We start from the raw sequence: 21,612 nt of genomic DNA, 5'->3' as shown, positions 1-21,612 counted from the left end.
GTTTTAGCAACATTTTCCTGCATGTTGTTTTTTTTTTTTTTTATGTGTGTGTGTGTGTGTGTGTGTGTGTGTTTAGGGTTTATGTTGTGCTTTACTGTAAAGAGAACTGTGATCTCAGAGAATGTGAGGACTCAATCTTACTGTAGTTTTAATGTAGAAATAAATTTGAATGCTTTCTTATGAAATGGGTGTTATTTTCTTTTATTCATATTTTTTCATTTTCAGATTTTCCATGTTACACAGTTTTGTTTTTTTTTTTTTTTTCAATGGTGTGGCATGATTTCGTATTTAGTGAGGTCAAATAAAAGTAAAAGGGCAGTCCCTCTGTTCTGCAGCACCCCCTGGTGGTCATTCAATAACACCTTTTAAAAGCCATCGCATAAAGAAGTGTCATTTGGTTAGGCCAATATCTACAATTTTTTAATTGTTTGTATTAGCTGATAACTCTGCCTGCTTTGTAGATTAACAGAAGTGTTAATCTCCCCTTTTGTCAGTTCCAAATTGTACGGAAATATTTGTCAGTGGATTAAGCATTTTAATTTTTTTTTTTTTTTAATATACTTTTAGTTATTTTGTGTACATTTTAATTCCATTATATTTAAGTTTCAATTGATAGCCACCGTGCCTTTTTGATATCGTCATCTGTATTGGCCATTGTTAAAACAATGTCATCCACTAGCCCACAAAGTGTTCAGAATCATTAAAAATTCAAATCAAATAATCAAAAATACAGGCAGCCATAAAGTTGTCAAACATAGTTTTATTATAGCAATTTCCATCTGCATATTATATATATTTAAATCTGATATAGTATTGTGTGGTTTATAGAATGTAAGCATACAATAGAACTCTGATTTATGACTGTACAGTATCTCTATACACATTCAAGATAAAAAAACAAAAAAAAAAAACAGCAGTGTGATAGACTCAAACCGCATGTTAGAGCACCACATTTTTTTTTCGACATTTCCTCTTTTCTTAAACAGGTAATCTGACCAAAAAACACTGTCCAATGTTTAGGACATCACCAAATGCTTTAACTGAAGGGTGTTGTCTTTACCACAGTGTGAAAAATAATGGAATAAGCAGTTGAAAACACATGATGTAAGAATATAAGAATAGGAATGTTGACAGAAGCCTTCATTTGTCCACAGAATGACAAAGACTCCACAATATATATTTCACTTTCAACATCTCAAGCTTCTTCACTAAACATTTCTGCTATGATGTTATGAGGATACTTCACCCAAAAATGAAAGTTCCGTCATTTACTCACCCCCATGTTATTCCAAACTTGTATGACTTTTTCTTCTGTGGAATTTTCCCTTACATTTCCTTTAGTGGTCCATGGAACAAAGAAAGACATATGGGTTTTAACAACATGAGTGTTGAGAGATTTTCAGGTGAACTATGCCTTTAATCTAATCTACATCACATCTAAGCCTCTTTTATTAAATTCTGCTAGTTTATTTTCTGATTTTTCTTCCTGCATGTCCTACCTGTGAGCACATTATTTATGGTCATGATTGTCCCTGCATAGCTGTTGCACTATTGCACTGAGAGGTTGCTACATAAACACTTGAGACGTGAATGAGTCATGAACCCAAACATATACGGTAGACAAAACATCAGCCAGAGAGTCTTTCCCCTTTTGTATCAAGAGAATAAATGTGATCTTGCCATGCTAAAACCAAAATAAATACATTAATGGTGAATTATTTTCATCTTTTTTTTTTTTTTACTGACAAATCGAAACAAGTACCTCTTTTAAAATCCCATGACATTGAGTCCTACATGGATAGCTTTTTTCCTATAAAGAAAGATAAGATAAAAGAGCAATCAAAATCTTGAGGTTATGGAGTTTGAAGATGATGAGTTTTAAGTTACTGAGCCTTCAGAAAGCTTGTCCTTAAGAAGTTTCTTTGAGGTTCTAAATGCAGGTGTGACTTTAAAAAACATTTAAAAGTTATGTGATTACAGCTAAACCATTGAAAATCAAAACATCTTGTTAATAAAGAGTGGTCCGACATACATAAAAATGGAAACAGTCGTTAGACATTTATACTCTATTCACCTTAAAATAGGTGGCACTGTACCTCAGCACAATCAGGATAAAAAAAAAAAAAGATCTCTCTTTATATATAGATGAAAAATGCCCTCATATGTAAACACATTTGATTTCTTTGTACTGCAAACACTGTACATAGCATATCTGCTCATGTTTGAGACACAAACTCTTAACATGGAAATTGCAGAAATTGTTGTCAAAACCTTTATTATTTGGCACATTCCAGACAAACACTGTTTTGCCTGCTTATGCACGTCGTGTTTAGGGTTGCTGTGAGTTGACCAAATTTGTAAGACCTTAGATATCATTACATCCACAGTGAACCACAATGTGATTCCTGTTACTTGTTGTCCTTGTCAAATGTCTTTGGTCATGAGGCCTCTCAGTCCTGGCCTTCTAATAGGCTGAGAAGTATTCTTAAGCTCTGGCTCTGACTATCCTTGAAAAGGTGTATTGGGCTTGGTGTTATATATCTGTACGGAACATGTTGTGAGTGTTTACTGGTGTTGGAAATTTCCTGGTCGCAGATATCTCCTATCATTTGCTTGAGCTTCCTGAGTCCAGCACGGAAGATTTGGGAGAGCTCTGTGTCGTCTGGGCCCTCAGGGGTCTCTATATCTGCTTTGTTGACAAAGCAAAGAGTAACTCAGTATTGTCTAAAGGCACCATTACATCTTTGTCCTTCTGTTGTCTGGCGAGGTGTGGCTCCTCACCTCTTCAAGAGTCCCAGAGGTGGTTTTCGTGACTGAATTCTTGCTCCTTTGTAGCTGTAATTAGTCTCTCTTCGAATGGACACCTCCAAGTGAAAGTGTGTGAGACCAAGTGTGTATTTCAAGTGTGCTGTAGCTGTCTCCATCTCGAGTGATGTCTTCGGTCAGTAGATGAGTGAGCAAAATGACATCGGTGGTCCCTGACCGAACCGCTGCCTACAAAAGGTGTTAAGGTCATTAGTGCATGCATGCATTGTGGGATATGCAGTCCTTCACTTTAACAGTCTATGCGTATGTTCCAATCCCCTTTAAATGGACCACGATGAGAGGACTCAAAAGTGAAGCTGCCCAGTGTACATGAAGGCCTTTGCTCACTACATGGAAAGGGAGAGGCTAATAGAGCAGTGCACACGCTCTCAGACATTTTCTCCCTCTTTTTGTCATCCCTCTCTCTGCTGAGGTTAGTTAAATAGCCCCGTCGTTGTGAGCAGTGTGGTTGGTTTTGTGTGCATTGGTGGAGCTCTGCTGTTGGATCAAAAGAGAGGCTGACTCATCCAACAGTCCATCTTGATGTTCAGTGAAGGTCAACTCAATCTTGGTGAACTCACTGTCTGTGGACTGAGGCGTTTTGTCCATAAGGGACGCCATCAGGGCATTCTGATATTGCTGGCGGGTCACCTGAGAGAGAGTGGAAAAGAATGAATGACCTGTAAGGTGGGAAATTGCATCAAACAAACAATTTTTCAAGTTTCTGTACAGTGAGGTTTAAAAGTCACAGTCCACTAGCAAGAAAATGCTTCTGTTTTGCATTTTTCTAATTTAAAGTTTTTTTACCATTACAAATTATATTATCAGCATAATAATTTAAGAGAAAAGCTGAAAAATCAACATCAATTTCAGAATTTGTCAGTATTTGGTATGTCTTTCTTTTTCTTTAATGACAGCATGCACTCAAGCTGGCCTGGGCTCCATAAGTTTGTGCAAAACCTGATGATCCATGTTATCCCAGCATGATTTCAGAATGTTCCAAAGAGCATCCTGTGTGCTTCAAAAGAAAGCTAGGAAATATACCGGTAACCTTTCGTACAAAGGAGTTAACATGATCACACATTTGCTTGATTAGCAACCTAGAAATCAGAATCTGAAATTTTTCGTGTATATTTTACGACAAAAAATTTTTTGTTTTAAATCCTAAAACTTTATTTCCAGGTTTAAATTTGATTTTAAATCCCAGATTATTTAGGTAGACTCAGACTTGTAAATATTTGAAGGTTATTCTGGTCTACTTAGGAAATTTACTTTGCTGCACTGATACTATAGTTGGCTCCTTCTGATTAATTTATGGTGTTTGTAATTTTTTTTTTTTTTTTTTTCCAATTTCTCAGTTGCCTTGGATAAAATCGTCCAATAATATGTGGCTATCAACTGATGGGTTGCGAGCTGCTACCCAAAAATGGGTTGCAAGTCTATTTTGATAGAGCCATGGACAGCGGGGAAAAACAATACTAAATTAAAAAAATCAATTACAACTTATATTAACAATATTATCTCTCATAGTTAAGACAGCAAAATAAATAGGCTTATTGCATGGGTATCTGGAATACTTGATTCTGATTGGTCCATGGCACCATCTAGCAGTCTGATATTTCTGAATTACAATCGCACATCTGAGGATAAATTTATACGAGATCGGTCATCCGGATATTGCGAGTCATCTTTCCTACTTCTCAGATCACTGTGTGATCTCTAAAAGTAAGTTAATAAAATAATTTTTACTAAAATATTTCATGTTCATTTATTTATTTATTTGGTAGGTAATTGTAACAGTTAAAGGATGGGCAATGAGGAGGTGGAAACCAGCTAAACAGTAAAAACATTTTATAAGAAACTCAACATAAAAACAAACATAAACAAACACAGACACACATGCAACGTGGCCGCGTGCGTCTCTCTGTCTCGAACTGGCATCTCCGGCTCCCCATTATCTTGCTCTCCCGCTCACGGCCCGGCCATGCCCTCCTCCTCGTCACACTCCTCCCCCGCCTGATTCAGGCCAAGGCGCCACCGGTCTGACAAACTCCCCCCACATGGCCCGGCCATGCCCCCCAATCTCTGGAGGGGAGACGCTGCCCTTCCAGCCGTTCTGTCAGCCGGTGGTCCGGGGAGGCGTGGGGACAGGGAAAGGGTGAGCAGAGACACAGTGAGAGAGAGAGAAAAGAACTTGCTCCCCGGCTCCCGGACGCACTGTCGCCCGGTCCTCAACCGCTTCTCTGTCCTCTGGCAGATGCCAGCTCGCTCCTCCCCCGGATGACGGCAGTGAGTCCTCTGGCCCCTGGCAGATGGAACCGCTCCTCCCCTTCTTCGGCAGACAGCAACGGTTCCTCCGGCTCTTGGCGGCCAGCAGCAACCCCTCCGTCCCCAGGCAGACGGCCACGGCTGCTCCCCTGGCGAATGGCAATGGCAAGGACTCTGCGACAGTGCATCCCTCCTCCCTCCTGGGTTTCTGCACCACTGTAACAGTTAAAGGATGGGCAAGGAGGAGGCGGGAACCGGCTGAACAGTAAAGTTTAATAAGAAACTCAACATAAAACAAACATGAACAAACAGACACACATACAACATGGCCGCGTGCGTCTCTCTCTCGAACTGGCATCTCCGGCTCCCCTTTATCTCACTCTCCCGCTGATCAGCTGATTCAGCGCCGGCCATGCAGCCTTGCAGCCCGGCCACACCCTCTCCTTGTCACAGTAGTCTTGTAATAAGCTGGATAGTGTACAGTCAGCCGGTTGCTATCGCCAATAAACCCCTTCAGGTTGATACAAGACTCCTCAAATCATCCTGTCAGGGTTTATTTTGCGATAACAACCAACTGACAGTACATTCACCCATTACTTATCTACTTTTAAAAGGGAGGAGTTTTGCTTAGAGACACTTTTGTGGCTGACGTCAATAACCGTGCGACCAATCAAAGTCTGCGGTATTTTGCCACAAATTTGCTAATTGTTTCGGTAATGTGGCATATACTAATACTAAGGCCAGTGTGTGTTCCATTTGTTAGCTTGTAAATCATCTGCTGTTTATGCATTTACATAATTGTCAGTTTTCCTATTCAATCCATGTTGGGCCCATGCATGTTTACTTTAGTAAAATAAATCATTTTGTCTTGGTTCACCACTTGATGTCCAATGTAAAATCTGGGTATTGAAGCAAATCTCATTAAGAACCACTGATCTAAATGAATATAATGTATGTATATGTAAAATATTTGTAAAAATATAAATAAAAATATGTTTCTTTGGTCAGTTTTTATGCACAACAACACGACTGATCAGACAGTAACTTCAGAGGCAAAATCTGTCTCAAACTTCAGTAAACATTCTAGGTTGCATGACGTACCATTACCTAAACATTTCAAATGAAACAGTTTTTAAAGGAGTTGAGTAGTATCCACACCTTGATGTAAAGCAAATCAGAGGCTGCTTTCACGGAGTAGTCTGGCACATAGACCTGCAAGAAGGAGTTGAGCTGGTTGTTGCTGCTGCCCAGTGTGGGGGTGACCGCCTCCATCCGGTCAGTCCTGTTCAGGGAGTCGGAGTGGTTGAGACCGAATGGTCGTGGAGGTGACTTATTTTCTGTATAGCAAATAAAGGGTGACATGTTGGTCAGTGGTCATCTGCTGGTGCTACTATGGTGCAAACAAGCTGTAAAGATGCTTCTCTGATATTCCATTCATTTTGTATACCCTTTCTATACTCGTGAACCGCGTACTGGAATATTGTTGTGTATTTAGACACAAAATTTGAGCTTCATTTATTTAATATCCAAATTTGTGATGTAGCAGCTGTGACTTAGATACTTCTCTGCCACAAACCCACTGAGCACTTATGTAGTAAATAATCAGCCAACAATAATAAGGGGGAAACAACCAATTTGTCAATAATAAAGCACTTAGAACTTTTAAGCTTATATATTCCCTGCCAGAAATCCACTGAGGACTTATTTATATACTGTAGCAACATTATCAAATAGCAATTAGTTAGCATTAAGCAACTTAAATCTTTGAAGCTTAGACCCTTCCCTGCCAAAACAAACATTGAGGAAAATATTCAACACACGGTAACACACGGTAACACACGGTAAGGACAAACAACCAATTAGCCAATGCAACGATTTGTCCCTAGTCACTTTTTAGAGAGACATCTCAAATCTAATGCTCAAAGCAAAACTCAAAGCAGACACCTGCTTCCATGCCTCTTTTTACCAGGTAAAAACTCCCTTTTTTACACCACAAACTATGTCAGAAAGTGACATAACAATAAAGATCGAAACATCTGCATAATAGCTTACAAGTAATGCATGGTGAAGAGGTTTTAATCAAAATAAGATTAAGTGCTCTACTTCTTAAAGAAATAGTTCAAAGGGTGTCCATGGGGAAGCAGTGCAACAGTCATTTTACAGGAATGTGTATAATCCTAAGGTCAGACGTTTACCGTGTGGATTTCTTCCAATTTAGATAAGCGGACTGGAGTATAAAAACGTTTGTGACCTACATAAACAATTTTGGATTATATGGAAATTTGTGAAAAAATAAATAAATACTAATGTCTATTATTTTTACTAAATACTTTTTTCATATATATTTGGGTAATGCTTTAATAACTTTAATAAATCATAAACAAACATTACTTTGTATTTTCATATTTTATATGAAAATATATGAATCAAAGTGACATTTTTAACTATTTGAATATACATAACTAATGATGGGTCATGAATTCTAAAGTGTAATGTTATTTTTTAAAGCTATTATAAAATGTTACAGTAACACTTTACAATAAGGTTCCATTTGTTAACATTAACAACACAGTAAAGATGAACTAACAATTAACAATACTTTTACAGCATTTATTAATATTGGATAATGGTAATTTCAACATATACTGTACAAATACATTTTTAAAATCAAAAGTTGTATAAGTTAACATTAGTTAATGTATTATGAACTATTTAATTGTATTTTTATAAACTAACATTAAGATTAATAAATGCTGTAAATAAATATAGTTCATATGTTTTTATTGGACTTCATGGTTTTCTTCATTTCTATTCATAACAGCTAAAAAAAATATAAAGCATTCAATAAAACATGCAAGGATACTGTGCACTTATGGACACATTACGAAAATCTGAAAATAAAGTGGCAGAGAGCAAAACAAGCAAACAGACCCCATCTGAAGTGAATTCTTGTTTTTTATCAGTCATTTGCATATTTGCTCCCGTTATCTGCAATTCTTATCAGACAGTGCAAAAACATTTACTGTAGAAGAAAATTAGGACCTTGGACAGAGAATAACACACTTTGGAACTGAGACCAGGGACAAAATTAGAAACACTGCACTCTGATAAAAGAGAGCACACAACCACTTCTGGTAAAGTCATGTGCACCAATCAGATCTTCAGACTGACTGAATCTGTATGCAAGGATTAATGAAAAAAAAGAGTGTCAAGGATTCAGAGAAAAGTGTGAAAGGGTGGAGAAACGAGTGTGGTACCTGGAGATCCTGCCAGTGATTCTGCCCTGCTCACAACGAAGGTTCGAGACAAGGAGAGGGGAACTGGAGAGCAAGAGGAAAAGGGAGAAGGAAAAAGAGAAGGAGGGCAAGAGAGAAGGAAATTGTGGGGAGGAAAACATGATTTAAATAGAATTTCAATCAAGAAGTTAAAAAAGTAATCATTTGCATAATTTGATTGATTACAGGGGTTAGTTATTCTACATGCCCAAATAAATCCAATAATACATCTGTAGAGAATCATACATCATGCACAGTTTGGTGGAAAGAGTCATTTAAAATAAAGAAATCAACCATAGGAGAGTGTACAAAAACTGCTTTTGGAAGATGATCACTTCCTTTCACAACCAGAGCAGATCATAGATTTCATTTATTCATTAAAAGATCAATTACTTTCAACATCTAAGCATGTGGTTTGTATGTGCGATGAGATAAACCATTGTTCAGACCTGGTGATGAGGTTAGGGCCAGTACTCCATAATAGGAGAAGGCACCAGCTTCAAACTTCATTCCCTCTTTTCCAGCCTCTACTTCCACCTTTCCCTGTGGGCCAGAGAGAAAGGGTTCTTCATACTGTAATGTTCAATGACTATTGTTATCTGGCTACCAAATCTTTGTTCCAAAAACTAGTGAGCATTCTAAGGCAGCATCTTAACTGAAATGGTACCGCAAAAGTGACTCAATTGGAACACACTTAGTTCACGGACAGAAATTTACAAGGCCACACAAATATCGCTCCTTACAAGAAGTCCACGAGTCTCACAAAACTCAGACTCAAATAGCACACACAAATATTCAGTAAAATAATACTTTTTTTAATTAGACTGAATGACTCCCCCCCCCCCCCATTTTTTCACAGAGCTTAACAAAATGCATTCTGAGATTGCCTTCTCCGTTATGGATACATGTGATGCTGTCTTAGAATTCAGCCAAAGTGAGACATCTTAGAAGGCAGCATAAAGCTGCTGCCTACCTTTTAGAACAACCTTTGCATCAGGAGCATGCCTACAGATGCTTTAAAATGCTTTCTAGTTAGGCAGCTCACTAGGTTTTGGAACAAAGATTTTGTGTTGCTCTTGTCTGAATGTGAAGCTTCAAGATTTCAATGTTAATTCCATGACTTTGTATTCATAGCTCAAGGCCTACAGAGGTTGTGACTAGATTGAGACTGGGATATCATCCAGGCCAATTTATCGGACAATATTTGCGTATTTATATTTTCTGTTGTTAATTTTACCAACATTTTTTTTTTATTTAGATTTTCAAAATGTATTTAAAATGTATTTTCATTTTTTTAAATGATCACCATCGAGAAATAACATTATTTTGTTATCTAAATAAAACAATTAATTAAACATTTACATTAAAAAATGTAATGCCGATTACCAGACGTGTTACAGTACCTACACCTTCTAACAGTTCCTAAATCTATCATAAGCCTGTCAACGGATAATGAAAAAATTCAATTTGAAATATTGTGTAAAATAAGCGTTCATTTCATTTCAGCAATTTTGTCTTCTAGGTATGTGCCTGAGCAACCAATTAATCGAGTACTCATTCAGCTTTAAATATTCGACTAGTAAAAACACTACTCAAATATTGCAATTTGATTTTCCTTTGTGCCTTTGTCTGCTATGGGCTTCCCTCACCTAAATGTTGCCATTACAACTCATGATGTAACATGCATGATGTTGTCAAATGAATAGTTCACCCAAAAAATAACATTCTTTCATTATTTATTGTGATTGTTTCACTTTAGAAGACTTGGAATGTATTTTTCTATGTGTGAGAGCATATATTTTTTATTTTATGCATAGTGCTCATTTTTTCATAAGAAAAACAGGTTCAAAGGTTGAATGTTGAACTTAAATTCTAAATTTCAAGTCATTACTTTGTGTGTGTGTGTGTGTGTGTGTGTGTGTGTGTGTTATAGTACTCGACAGCAAAATTAATCAAAATGTCAATCCCTATTGTCTAGATTTTTTTGCTGTTACTAAACTGCATTATGTATACAGTATATCTGCTGTATAAATCGACCACTGGCCACTCTACTCTCTAGATATTTGTACTGGCCATTGAAAAAAAAAATTGCATGCAATCAGAAATCAAGCTCATAAAAATAAAATACAGCGGAGGACGCTCTGACCTGCAAGATGAGGATGAAGTAGTCCACAGGCTTGTTGCGATGAAAGAGGTAGTGCTCTGACATCTTCTTGTTCTTATCATCATACTTGAGCTCCTGGATGACGTTAGGATGTTTGAGCAAACGCAGAAGGATTTTCTCTGACATTTGAGCTGAACTGAAGGACTCCACCTCTGAAGGGAAGAAAACAAATTAAAGAATGCTTTATATGTTTCAGTTAATAATCATAAAAATATAAAAAACGCATGTAGTTACATGCTGAACAATCAGTACCTGTTGCCAGGAAACGCAGTGTGGCCAGCAGAAGCTGCGGTGATATTTTCACCCCCAACTCATTATCTGTGGGTTTGAAAGCTGAGAAGTCCTGTTTCCTCTCCCTGTGAACAATCCTCTTTTTTGTCTTATTGTCAGCTTTCATTGGGAAGAAGAAAAAGACAATGTTACGTGTTTGCACCTGAATTGTGAGACTGAAATACATGGGAAATTAGTTTAAATTGATAAACACTCACTGTACAAGTCAGTCTCATCTAAAATCTCAGATTTGATGATTTCCTCAATGACGTCTTCTAGCGTGACGATGCCCTGAACTTCATAAAACGGGTCTCCCTCCCCTTCGTTATTTACTCTCTGGACAATGGCCAAATGGGATTTACCTGCCAGAGCAAAAAAAAACACCCTTATGAGGTTAGGACGTATCTCTCTTCAGAATCAGATCTAATCTAACATGGTGGTCCTAACTCTCTTCAACCACAAATGCACAAATACCCACAGAATTGCAGTTCTGTTGGTTTATGGATGAAATATGTCACGGATGCTTACTAAAATCATCATTCTGAACGGATCTATGTGAGAGTTAGTATTTGACAATTGTGACCAAACAAACTGTTCAAACAAGAGGCTCTTGGAGTGAGCCAGACAACAATCCATCGCGTTTTCTTAGCAAATCTCTCATGGTTCCACATCTGTTTTCCCAGGACCTCCTCGATAAGCTGCTTAAAAAATTCCTACCCAGTACTGTCAACCAAAATGTTAAAGAAAATTCTTTTCCTGTTTCTCAGCTAGTGATCATTTAAAAGGAATTTTCCGGAGCCAGAGCTAATATTAGATCCAAAATGAAGTTTCCATTCCACTTGGGCGATGCGCTCACCAGCGTGAGTGTGGCAATCCACTATGTAGGGTGTCCATATGAGACTTTTCCATAAATGCCAGTAAATGCCAGCTGAATCATAGAGAGGTAAAGGTTTCTTTGGAAAAACTACTGGGCAGCTCTGTCTAAGCAGCGAAACCTGAGTTAATGACTGACTGGTCTTACTTGATCCTGTAGTTTGTCAAGAGACGTTCAGGCCTGATTCAGTATGCAAAATTACTTGCCTGAGGAAACATAGGTTTGTGTCCATTTAAAACCGCAAAGTCTGACTTCTAAAACAGTGAGAAAATAACATAAAAATCTCTAAATAAAAATCTGTTTAACAGCTTTCTGCTTATCATCTAATTGGAGTTAGTTTTCTGTGCCAGCCCACATCTCATACCCCCGATCTTTAAGCAGCTACTCCTCAACACACTACAGACAATAAATTACTTGATATGCAGCCAAACAGAAAACACAAGTAGGTCCTACGTTCGAAGGACCTAGAGAAGGACCATTGTTCCAAGGTTCCAAGAAATACCCACACAGTGTCACAAAGGCTTCAACAGCAAATAAAAAAAGACAAGACTAACTAATTTCAAGAACTTATTTTGAAGTGTACACAAAAGGCATAAATGTTATGTCACCCTTCGAGTTTTTCTGAGCAAGTAACTAAGGGTGAATTCCAAACACTGCCCGAGGGGGACGCTACTCGATGAGTCGTTCCAAACAAAAGCGAGCAACTGAATTGCTTCACGAAGGGCCATTCCACAAGGCTGTTAGCGATTGGTAATCCTAATAGTCAATTCATGGAAGTAATTTTGCCTATTAAAATCATGCTATCCTGTGTGGGATGTCCTCATCATTTATTTATCTCACCTGGGATTTTAAAACCTTTAGGAGCCTTTCACTCCAAACATGTTGTTCTTCTTCCATTAAAAAAACCAGATGCAGCGCAATGATTGGAACAGAATGCAGGTGTCTCGAGATGCGTTTTTTTCAACCTCATGTTCTTTTAACTTGAAATGGCATCTTAAAAATGCGGTGCTCGAGCGCGATACGCTGAACAAACAGCGGATGCAGCGCAATAGTTAATGATGTCCGTCTAGCCCCTGTTACACAGAAAAACAATAAGAAAAACAGCACAAATGGGTGCAAAAAATATGTTTGTGTAGACAGCCGCTTATTTGCTCTCGTACACCCAAGCAATATACAGTTTCAACAGAACATATTCCTTTACATATTTGTTTGTTTCTACCAAACGGCACATGGACAGACTGTACACAAGTTGAATACATTTTAATTAAAGATTCAGAAGTTTCCTACAAGTCTTAACTGTAAGCATTAATTTTGCTGCCAAAAGTTACCAAGTAACTTTCTGATTAACAACAAAGTGACACTATTGAATGTTTATGTGTAGTGGATTCCAAATGGCCACATATAAGAAAGTAAAGCCCAGCACATATTAGAGAGCTCACTTTAAGTGGCCTGCTCTTCACAGTGAGTAGGGAATTGTAATGCTCACTTTCAAACTGAATTCACCCTAAATCAGATGTAACTGAAGTATAGACATCTGATGTAGAGACATAGCCCATAGCTCTCCCACAGCTGCCAAGACATAAGAAATATGACCACTGGTGTCTGAGAAGGCTCTTCGATTCTCTTCTATGCTTGAGACATGGATGTCGATTATAAAACATTATTTCAGAGTTTCCCACCAAAAAACTTCTTAAAGACGGATTGATGGAATGCTTTACAGAACGTTCTACATTAAACATTTGTGATCAAGTGAGCAGAACCAAGATGACTCAGAGTAAACTCATGCTTTCTAGACAACACATACAGACACAGTTTGTACATTCCCACCTTATTTATGGAATGAGGTTTTTCCATTGATATTTTCCATAATGGAATTTCCCTATAAATAGTCAGTGGGACTGTGGGTGGCAAGTCTGTGATGCCTCACTGGAACATCTTACAAATGTCGCAGACACTTATCAAGGCGATGGTCCTTTTTTATCTGATCCTCTTTTAAACAGTAATATAACAGTAGGTTCCCAAAGGCAAAGACTTATTTCAGTCTTTTTAATATTTCACTCCGGAAATAGAAATTACTATGTGCTTCACAATAAATTCACTTTTCTCCCCCTGTGACACACATATGACTCACACAGAACAACTGCCCATAAAAAGTGATTTCAAACACATGATAAAAAAAAAAATTTATGTATCTGATAAACATTTGCTTGCTCAATTTCAGTGCATCAACACATCACTATGTTGGCCTCTAGTCACTGAAATTTACATTGTCAATGTCAAGACAATAAAGCTTCCTGACAGACTAAACACTTATCAACTTGTCTGCTATTTAATAACACTAAAAATTGTTGAAAAATGTAAAAGTCCAAAAATCACAGCATCTATACATAGGAAACTTATTGGGCCAAAAAAAGTCCAATTAAAAAAGTGAATAACTGAGAATCAGACTGAAAACTTGCATGATGAACACAATAAAAGCAAAACTACTGCAATGCCCTTAAGTAACTACCCATTTAAATGATTAGGTTCAGACTGGTAGATTTAAATACACACATTACAATCTACAATAACTTGATTTTCATGTGTGGTACAGACTTTACAGTAAGGTTTTGTTCATTAACATACATCAGTTAATGCATTAGGTATTATTAACTAACAATGATCATAGATTTTTTTTTACAGCATTTTGTAATCTTGGTTATTGCATTATAGGATAATATTGCATTAAAGTTAATGTACATGTATACATTTTTAATATAAACAATGTATTCATATATGTAGAAATTAACATTAACCAAGATAAATAAATGCAGTAAAAGCATTGTTCACTATTAGTTCATGCTATCTATTGCATTAACTAATGTAAACGAATACAAATGTTACCATTTAACACTAAAACGAAATGTGCACCTGCCTAAGTTTTTTAAATACTTATTAAAATATCAATGAAAACTGTAGGAGTTTGAAAGGTGGATAGAGGGTGGGGAGATATTGTATATTGCTGGGTACGGTTTATAGACAGTGTATATTTGTGCATGTGTGTGTGAAAGGCAGAGAGATTGGAGCATGTTTTCATATTTTAGCTCTAAACTTTTGTCATCCCAAGGACCTTTTTTGATATCGGTTAACCACTCAGTTACTGTACCAACAATGCATAAATCTTAAAAGACCCTTCACTGGAAAATTGTTTACAACACGATTTATGTTTAAGTCTGTTAAATGCGCCTTGTTTTGTCAACATAAACATCAATTAACCCTGTGAATTCTTGACCCTGCTTACAGGATTACACATTCCAACCCCACAACATTTTGATCACAATTACCTCTCATTCCTGACGAGTCATTTTTAAAGACTACAGAAGCCAAGTCTAAAAAAAAGCCACAATCAAAGCGGTTTACATACTGTAACAAACATCAATGCAAAAAGGATCAATAAAGCACATCAGAATGGAAAATTCAACAATGTAACGGTATAGCCTGGAAATGCAAATAATTAATTGCAAAACAGAGATAAATGAGAGGGTACTAGAATGGTCACTTGCCCTTTGACACATCAGGTGACAGCAAGCTTTCATCATAACAGCATATCACTACTTTTGTGTTCAGTAAACATTTTTTGAAAGGTATGCCGAGTCACAACAAAGAAAGGGAGAGAAAGGCTTATGTGGGTGATATGGAGTTCTTTACAGAGGAGATGTGGGGGCTTCTAAGACAGGCTTTGTTGATGGACTCAAGCTTGACACTGTACAACACATACCTCAATTGTTGCCCAAATCTGTTTAACTCCATTTCCTGTTGAGCCACAATTTGTGGAATGTTGGGCCATGGTGCTACTGTGGTCTGCCTACCCAACAGGGTGACAACCTGTTTGAAAATGACACTGTCGAATACAGAATCTTTCAACAAATGTACCTTCTCATGGAGAAAATGAATAGAAATGAGCAAATGTATCAACATCGGTTCTTAAATTAAAACAACTGATTTAGCCTATTTTCATCCATTTTAAATCAAAACATATCAGTTCTTTGCCTGAATTTGCCAACAAATAATTGATGTTGTGAATAAGCTGGACCTGTAACCTGGTTCCTGTGAAGCTTAAAGGAATATTCTGGGTTCAATACAAGTTAAGTTCAATAGACAGCATTTTTGTGCATTATTTCAAATAGTCCGTCCTTTACGTTAAATAAAAGCACAAATCGAGATTACAGTGTGGCACTTATGATGGATGTGAATGTGGCAAATTTTTGGAGGGTTGAAGGGAGAAATATGAAGCTTATCATTTTATAAATCACTTACATGTGCAGCAACAGCAACAGAAGCAAGTGCTTCTGTTAAAACTTGTGTATTATCTGAGCTGTAAAGTTGTTTAAATCATAATTTTTATGGTCATTTTAGGGTTTTCAGGTTAAACTGTCATGGCAAATTGGATATAACTTTACAAAGAAAAGGTTAGTAAGTGATTTTATCACTGTAACATCATGTTAACATAAATATTGTTTACATCTTGTGGCTTTACTTTTGAAACAAAGTATTCGAATAGAATAGAGCATGAGGCACCCACACAGCCAACCCCCCCCCCCCCCCCAAAAACAACTTTGGGGGCGTGCTGAAGCGGAAAACAACTGTGAACCGCCACTGTCCCTATATGTCATGTGGTACATGTTTAAGTGTTTATAAAGAAAGTTCAATATGTGAAATGTTCTAACAAAATGTTCATTTATGTTTTACTACATTTAAAAAAGATATATATCAGATTTGTAAGTAAAAGTTACTGTATTAACTCAAATGTTTAAGTTAAATGTACTTTAATCAATATTATGTCATGAAGTAGATTTTACTTAATTTTATACCATTAAATTTACTTTACAAAAACTTGCGAAAAATAAAAATTAAGTAAATCTTACTAGTCTTTTTTCCAGTGTATACTGTGCATATTAATGTATACATTTTGAATGCATTTTAAAGGTTCACCCAAAATGAAATGTATGACTTTCTTTCTTAAGCAGAACACAAACGAAGATTCTTAGAAAAATATCTCAGCTCTGTAGGTCCATACAATGCAAGTGAAAGGTGATCAGACCTTTGTAGCTCCAAAAAAATCACACAGAGGAAACATAAAAGTCATCCATAAGTCTCTAGTTTTTAAACTCATATCTTCAGAAGCAATATAATAGGTCTAGGTGAGAAACAGAAAACCATACAAGTCCTTTTTTACTCTAAATCTCCACTTTAACTTTCACTTTCAGATGTGAAAGTTAAAATATCAGTCACCACATGTGACTTTCAGATGTAAAAGTGAAAGCGGAGATTTAGAGTAAAAAAAGGATTTACATTGTTATCTGTTTCTCACCCACTCCTATTATTTCGCTTCTGAAGATATGGATTTAAACACTGGAGTCTTATGGATTACTTCTATGTTTTCTTTATGTGATTTTGGAGCTACAAAGGTCTGATCACCATTCACTTGCAATGTATGAGCCGAGATATTCTTCTAAAAATCTTTGTTTGTGTTCTGCAAAAGAAAGAAATTCATACACAACTGTGATGGCGTTAGGGTGAGTAAACGATGAGAGAATTTTCATTATTGAGTGAACTATCCCTTTAAGTTGCTTTGAATTAATGCAGCTGCCAAACTATAAAATGTACATGGCATGCAAAAGTAAGATTGAAATTCGTATTTGTATTGAAATGCACAACGGCAAAACATTCCAGACCAACTGATACTGCTGTTTGATTAAAAAAAAATAATAATTCACAGCCACTAGTTGAGAGATCTTGATCTAATTAAATAGTGCAGCAGCCAGTGAAAATTACAAGCCAGACTGATTAGTCTGTGGCTTAAGGGCCCCTGTTCAAATGATTCCCAAATCATACATTTCAAAAAGCAGTAATAAAAGAGCTTCACTGCCTTATGTTGTGATATAAAGTCATAACATCATAAAATAAAAGCTTGGATTATATATAAACCTGGATCTGCTGAATATGCAGATGTACACTCCGGCAGGAGTGGATACAGTCTTTTCATGAACTCTGCTCAATCACTCGGTAATCAATGCAAGTGACAGGTTTGCATCACTGACAGCCAGTGCTGAGTTTTCACATCAAGTTCAACGCACTCCATTTGAACTGTTTCCACTGATTCAGTGGCCTGTGCCACACTTCAGAGAGAACAGATCATCCCATTAATCAACAGGTAAAATCTTTAAAAGTGACATCTAATCTTACATTAAAACCAACAATACTACTTACTGATGCTAAGCATTGACATCTCATACAGAAAGCAGTTGTCAGGTACTTTAGAGAAGTGTTTCACAATCTTTTTTTCCTAAGGGGGCCTCAAGATGACTTATGATTATTTAAAATTAGTTATATTAAAATATGATAGCCTAATTTAAATGTTGAAATAAGCTAAAATCATGATGTAGGACTACAACATAAGCTGACAGTTCCTGAAACGTCTGGAATCGAGAAATTAATTGTGACAAATATTTTAATCTATCCTGGTTTATGCGGCTTTAAATATTGTTATGTTACTGAATGTTATTGGACAGTGTGGGGCTAAAGGCCTGAGAACCATAAATACAGAGCCCTAATATTTATATGTTTCTCTTTCCTAGGTTTAACAAAGTAAAAACAAAATCTTTCCAAATACACAATGGAACCTGTTTAAGTACGCCCCTGATTTGGCATCACTCTTTTAGAGGATTGTCAGTATTGTAATTGGTTAATAATAAAATTAAAACAAACTGACCCATTTTTCACAATTAATAATTATCATATAGGCTAGTTGAACTGTTTAACAATGAATACTCCACACTGTAAAAATGTTAAAGATTCCCAAGGTACCATTTGGGGTTCCTCAGCTGACACACCAGAGAACTGTCTGAAGCTCCACCTGGAAACCTTTAAATAAGCCCCAGATATCCTACTTATGTGCTCAATGAACTTCAATATATATTTTAAGAGCCTTGAAGCATTTCCCTTATGATGGGGTTACTTAAGGAGGCGTTGACGGTACTTAAAGTTCTTTAAAGTTCATGCAGGAACTAAAAGTACGTTTCTCTGATAAATGAAAAGGGAGTCTGGAGGATCTCTAGAAAGTTTGGCCAGTGTGGCACCTGAGGAACCCCAAATGGTGCACTGAGTATCTTTTCATTTTTACAGTGCATAACTCTAAGTACATAATGTCCAAGAGGTTTTCTTAAACATTGCAATTGTATACGATTTTACCTTTTTTAAACTCCTCGAGCATCGCATCCAGCTTTGTATCATTGAAGACAAAATGCAGAGGGTGGCTGTAGAACTTCGTGATGGTTTTCAGTGGAGTGCAGTCATCTGGATCCACAAAGGCCAAGTCCTTCACAAACAGCAGGTCCACAATATGACACCTCTCACCCTCGTACACCGGTATGCGCGTGTAGCCACTCTCCATGATCTCAGACATGGTGTTGAAGTCCAGGATGGCATCACCGGCAATCATAAAGCAGTCTCGCAGAGGAGTCATGACATCCTCCACGGTTTTAGTCCTGAGCTCCAGAGCACCTTGGATGATGTTCAACTCCTCTTTCACCAAATCATTATATGGATCTGTCACTCTGAGCATCTCCAGCAGCTTCTCCCTGTTGTATACAGTGCCTATCTCCTGTCCCAGAACATGGTCCAGAAGTTTACTTACGGGAAAAGATGCGGGGAAAGTGAGGATCATGAAAAATTTCGTGAGGAATATTGTGTTGGCACCAACAGCCAGGCCATGCCTGGAGCAGATGGCTTGTGGCACAATTTCTCCAAAGATCACAATCCCAATAGTGGACACCACTACAGCTATCAACCCTGATCCTGCAATGTCGTCAAGCAGAATAGTCAAGGTGGTATTGACCAGAACATTTCCTAAGAGTAAAGAGCAAAGAAGGTAGTTTCCTTGGCTTCGGACTGGTTCGATCTTCTTTGCGTAGTTTTTCTCTTTCTCGGTTCCACAGTTTTGGACTATCCGGAGCTCCATGGGATCAAGCGCCATCAGTCCCAGATTGAGCCCGCTGAACATGCCAGACAAGCACAACAGCATGGCAATAAAAATCACCTGCAGCCAGAAAGGCAACAGGAACTTTTTCTCCTCCACCACGAGCACTTTGGTGTCATAACCGTCATGATAAACCCAGGTGCTCTCGGACCACGCGTCCTGCGCGCCTGGTGAGGCCGACGGCGCAGCGGTCGTGATGCAAAGGTAATAGGCTTTACTCTTCTCTGTTTTTCGAAGAGGTTTCACTTCTATTTCAATAACCCCAGATGTCTTTCTGTTTACCTCTACGTTGGGAAGAATGATGATATCGGACGATCGGATGCCACAGGGGTGAAGGGCAGGTGCGTCTCCGGGGCTCTGGCTCTCCGCAGGTGCGCTGCTGCGGTCACTCGAGCGCTCGTGTTCCGTAAAGGCGAGTTTGGACCACGTCTCGTTATTAATGTTCTGCCCATAGACTCTCAACCTGACACGAGATCGCTCGCTGACACGCAAATAACCTCCGTCCATGAAAGACACCTCGTCTGTGTCCTCTAGTCTGAGGCCAATAATGACAGTTTCCTCTGGTGCATCTGTGCCACTAGTGCAGCTGATCACACAACTGCTGACAATTAAGAACATAACGGTCAATGATCTAGCCCGGTTCAGCGCCGCCATATTAGAAGTGGGCACTGCGGTCCATTGCTCTACCATGTTAACAGTGGGCAGACTGTAGTGAATGAATGTAGGATGCCACGGTCAGAGGGAGTCAGATTCCGCCTTCATCCTCTCTACAGCCTTTCTGACACCAAGCGTCAACATTACTTACCGCGCACCGCTGCCTCTCTGCACCGCGATGACACACCAGCACGCCTCTATGTCAACTGCTGTTTGTACGGACGCCTCTTGACTGACGTTTGAGTTGACCAATCGAATAATGTATGCAAAATAGGGTGGGGCTACTGAAAAGCGTATCCAATGATATTGCACGGAAACTTGCAGGAGAGGCGGTCCTAACGGACTCAAACGCGGTAGTGGGTGTTTTTAAAGACCAATCAATGGTTAAAATGAGGCGTAGCTAAAAGGTAGGAGTGGTCAGTAGCGGCCAAAAGCGTCTTGCCAGTAAAACTACGAGCCAATGCACTGTATTAACGTGCTGAAGATTCGGGGTTAATTGGGATCCAGCAAATCTTACATATTAAATCTGACATTTTTTATTAAATCCTACATATTAAGTTTGGTTGTGTATTTGGCCGATTAACTAAACAATAGAGCAAAACAAGACATGGCTTGTAAACTATTGATGTAATGTTGCAGTATGAAGAAAGGTTCCTGAATTTGGAGGTCATAGCCACAAGACATAAACAATATGTGTGTAAACATGATTTTAGTGTGATAAAATCACTTACTAACCTTTTCTGTGTAAAGTTATAGCCAATTTTACAACTTTATTGCCATGATGATGTAATATCAACAAATCATAAAACCCTCAAATGACTGTAAAAATGACGATTGGAACAACTTTACAGCTCAAATAATACACCAGTTTTAAAGGATAATTAATGTAAGTGATCATTTTATAAAATTATAAGGTTTATTTATAATTTCTGCATTTAAAACCTCCAAAAATTAGCCCCATTCACTTCCATGGTAAGTGTTTCACTGTAACCCAGCTTTTTGCTTTTTATAAAGAAAAACAGGGACAAGTCTAAATAAATGTTTGTGGTAATCAACATTATGCCCAAATGCTGTCGATTGAGCTTAACTTGTTTTGAACCTGGAATATTCCTTTAAGTGCTTTTATAAAATTATAAGCTTCACATTTCTGCCTTTAAATCCTCCAAGAATTGGCCCCATTCACTTCCATTGTAAGTCCTTCACTGTAACGATTAGGTTTACTTTTTTTTTAATAAAAGGAGAGACAAGTCTGTTTTTTTATTTTTTATTTTATTTATTTATTTAT

The 21,612-nt window shown here is 37.7% G+C and overlaps 1 protein-coding gene across 2 annotated transcripts; it reads right to left on the bottom strand.

Annotated features, from left to right (window-relative positions):
- Positions 1-51: 51 nt before the first annotated feature.
- cnnm2a (cyclin and CBS domain divalent metal cation transport mediator 2a) lies at positions 52-20,522 on the bottom strand. 2 transcript variants are annotated; one of them, XM_051651239.1, is made up of 8 exons: positions 18,887-20,522; positions 11,001-11,144; positions 10,765-10,902; positions 10,495-10,664; positions 8,798-8,891; positions 8,331-8,393; positions 6,232-6,410; positions 52-3,456 (listed from the first exon to the last, which is right to left on the bottom strand). In XM_051651239.1, exons 1-8 carry the CDS (start codon positions 20,361-20,363, stop codon positions 3,244-3,246), a joined length of 2,478 nt encoding a protein of 825 aa, XP_051507199.1. In that variant the 5' UTR covers positions 20,364-20,522; the 3' UTR covers positions 52-3,243. The 2 variants fall into 2 exon arrangements, with proteins under 2 accessions (XP_051507199.1, XP_051507200.1); XM_051651240.1 differs by lacking the exon at positions 8,331-8,393.
- Between the last annotated feature and the right edge of the window lie 1,090 nt (positions 20,523-21,612).

This window comes from Myxocyprinus asiaticus, chromosome 23, assembly GCF_019703515.2.
Source record: "Myxocyprinus asiaticus isolate MX2 ecotype Aquarium Trade chromosome 23, UBuf_Myxa_2, whole genome shotgun sequence".
NCBI classification, from domain to species: domain Eukaryota; kingdom Metazoa; phylum Chordata; class Actinopteri; order Cypriniformes; family Catostomidae; genus Myxocyprinus; species Myxocyprinus asiaticus.
This window is presented reverse-complemented; position numbering and strand designations above follow the sequence as displayed.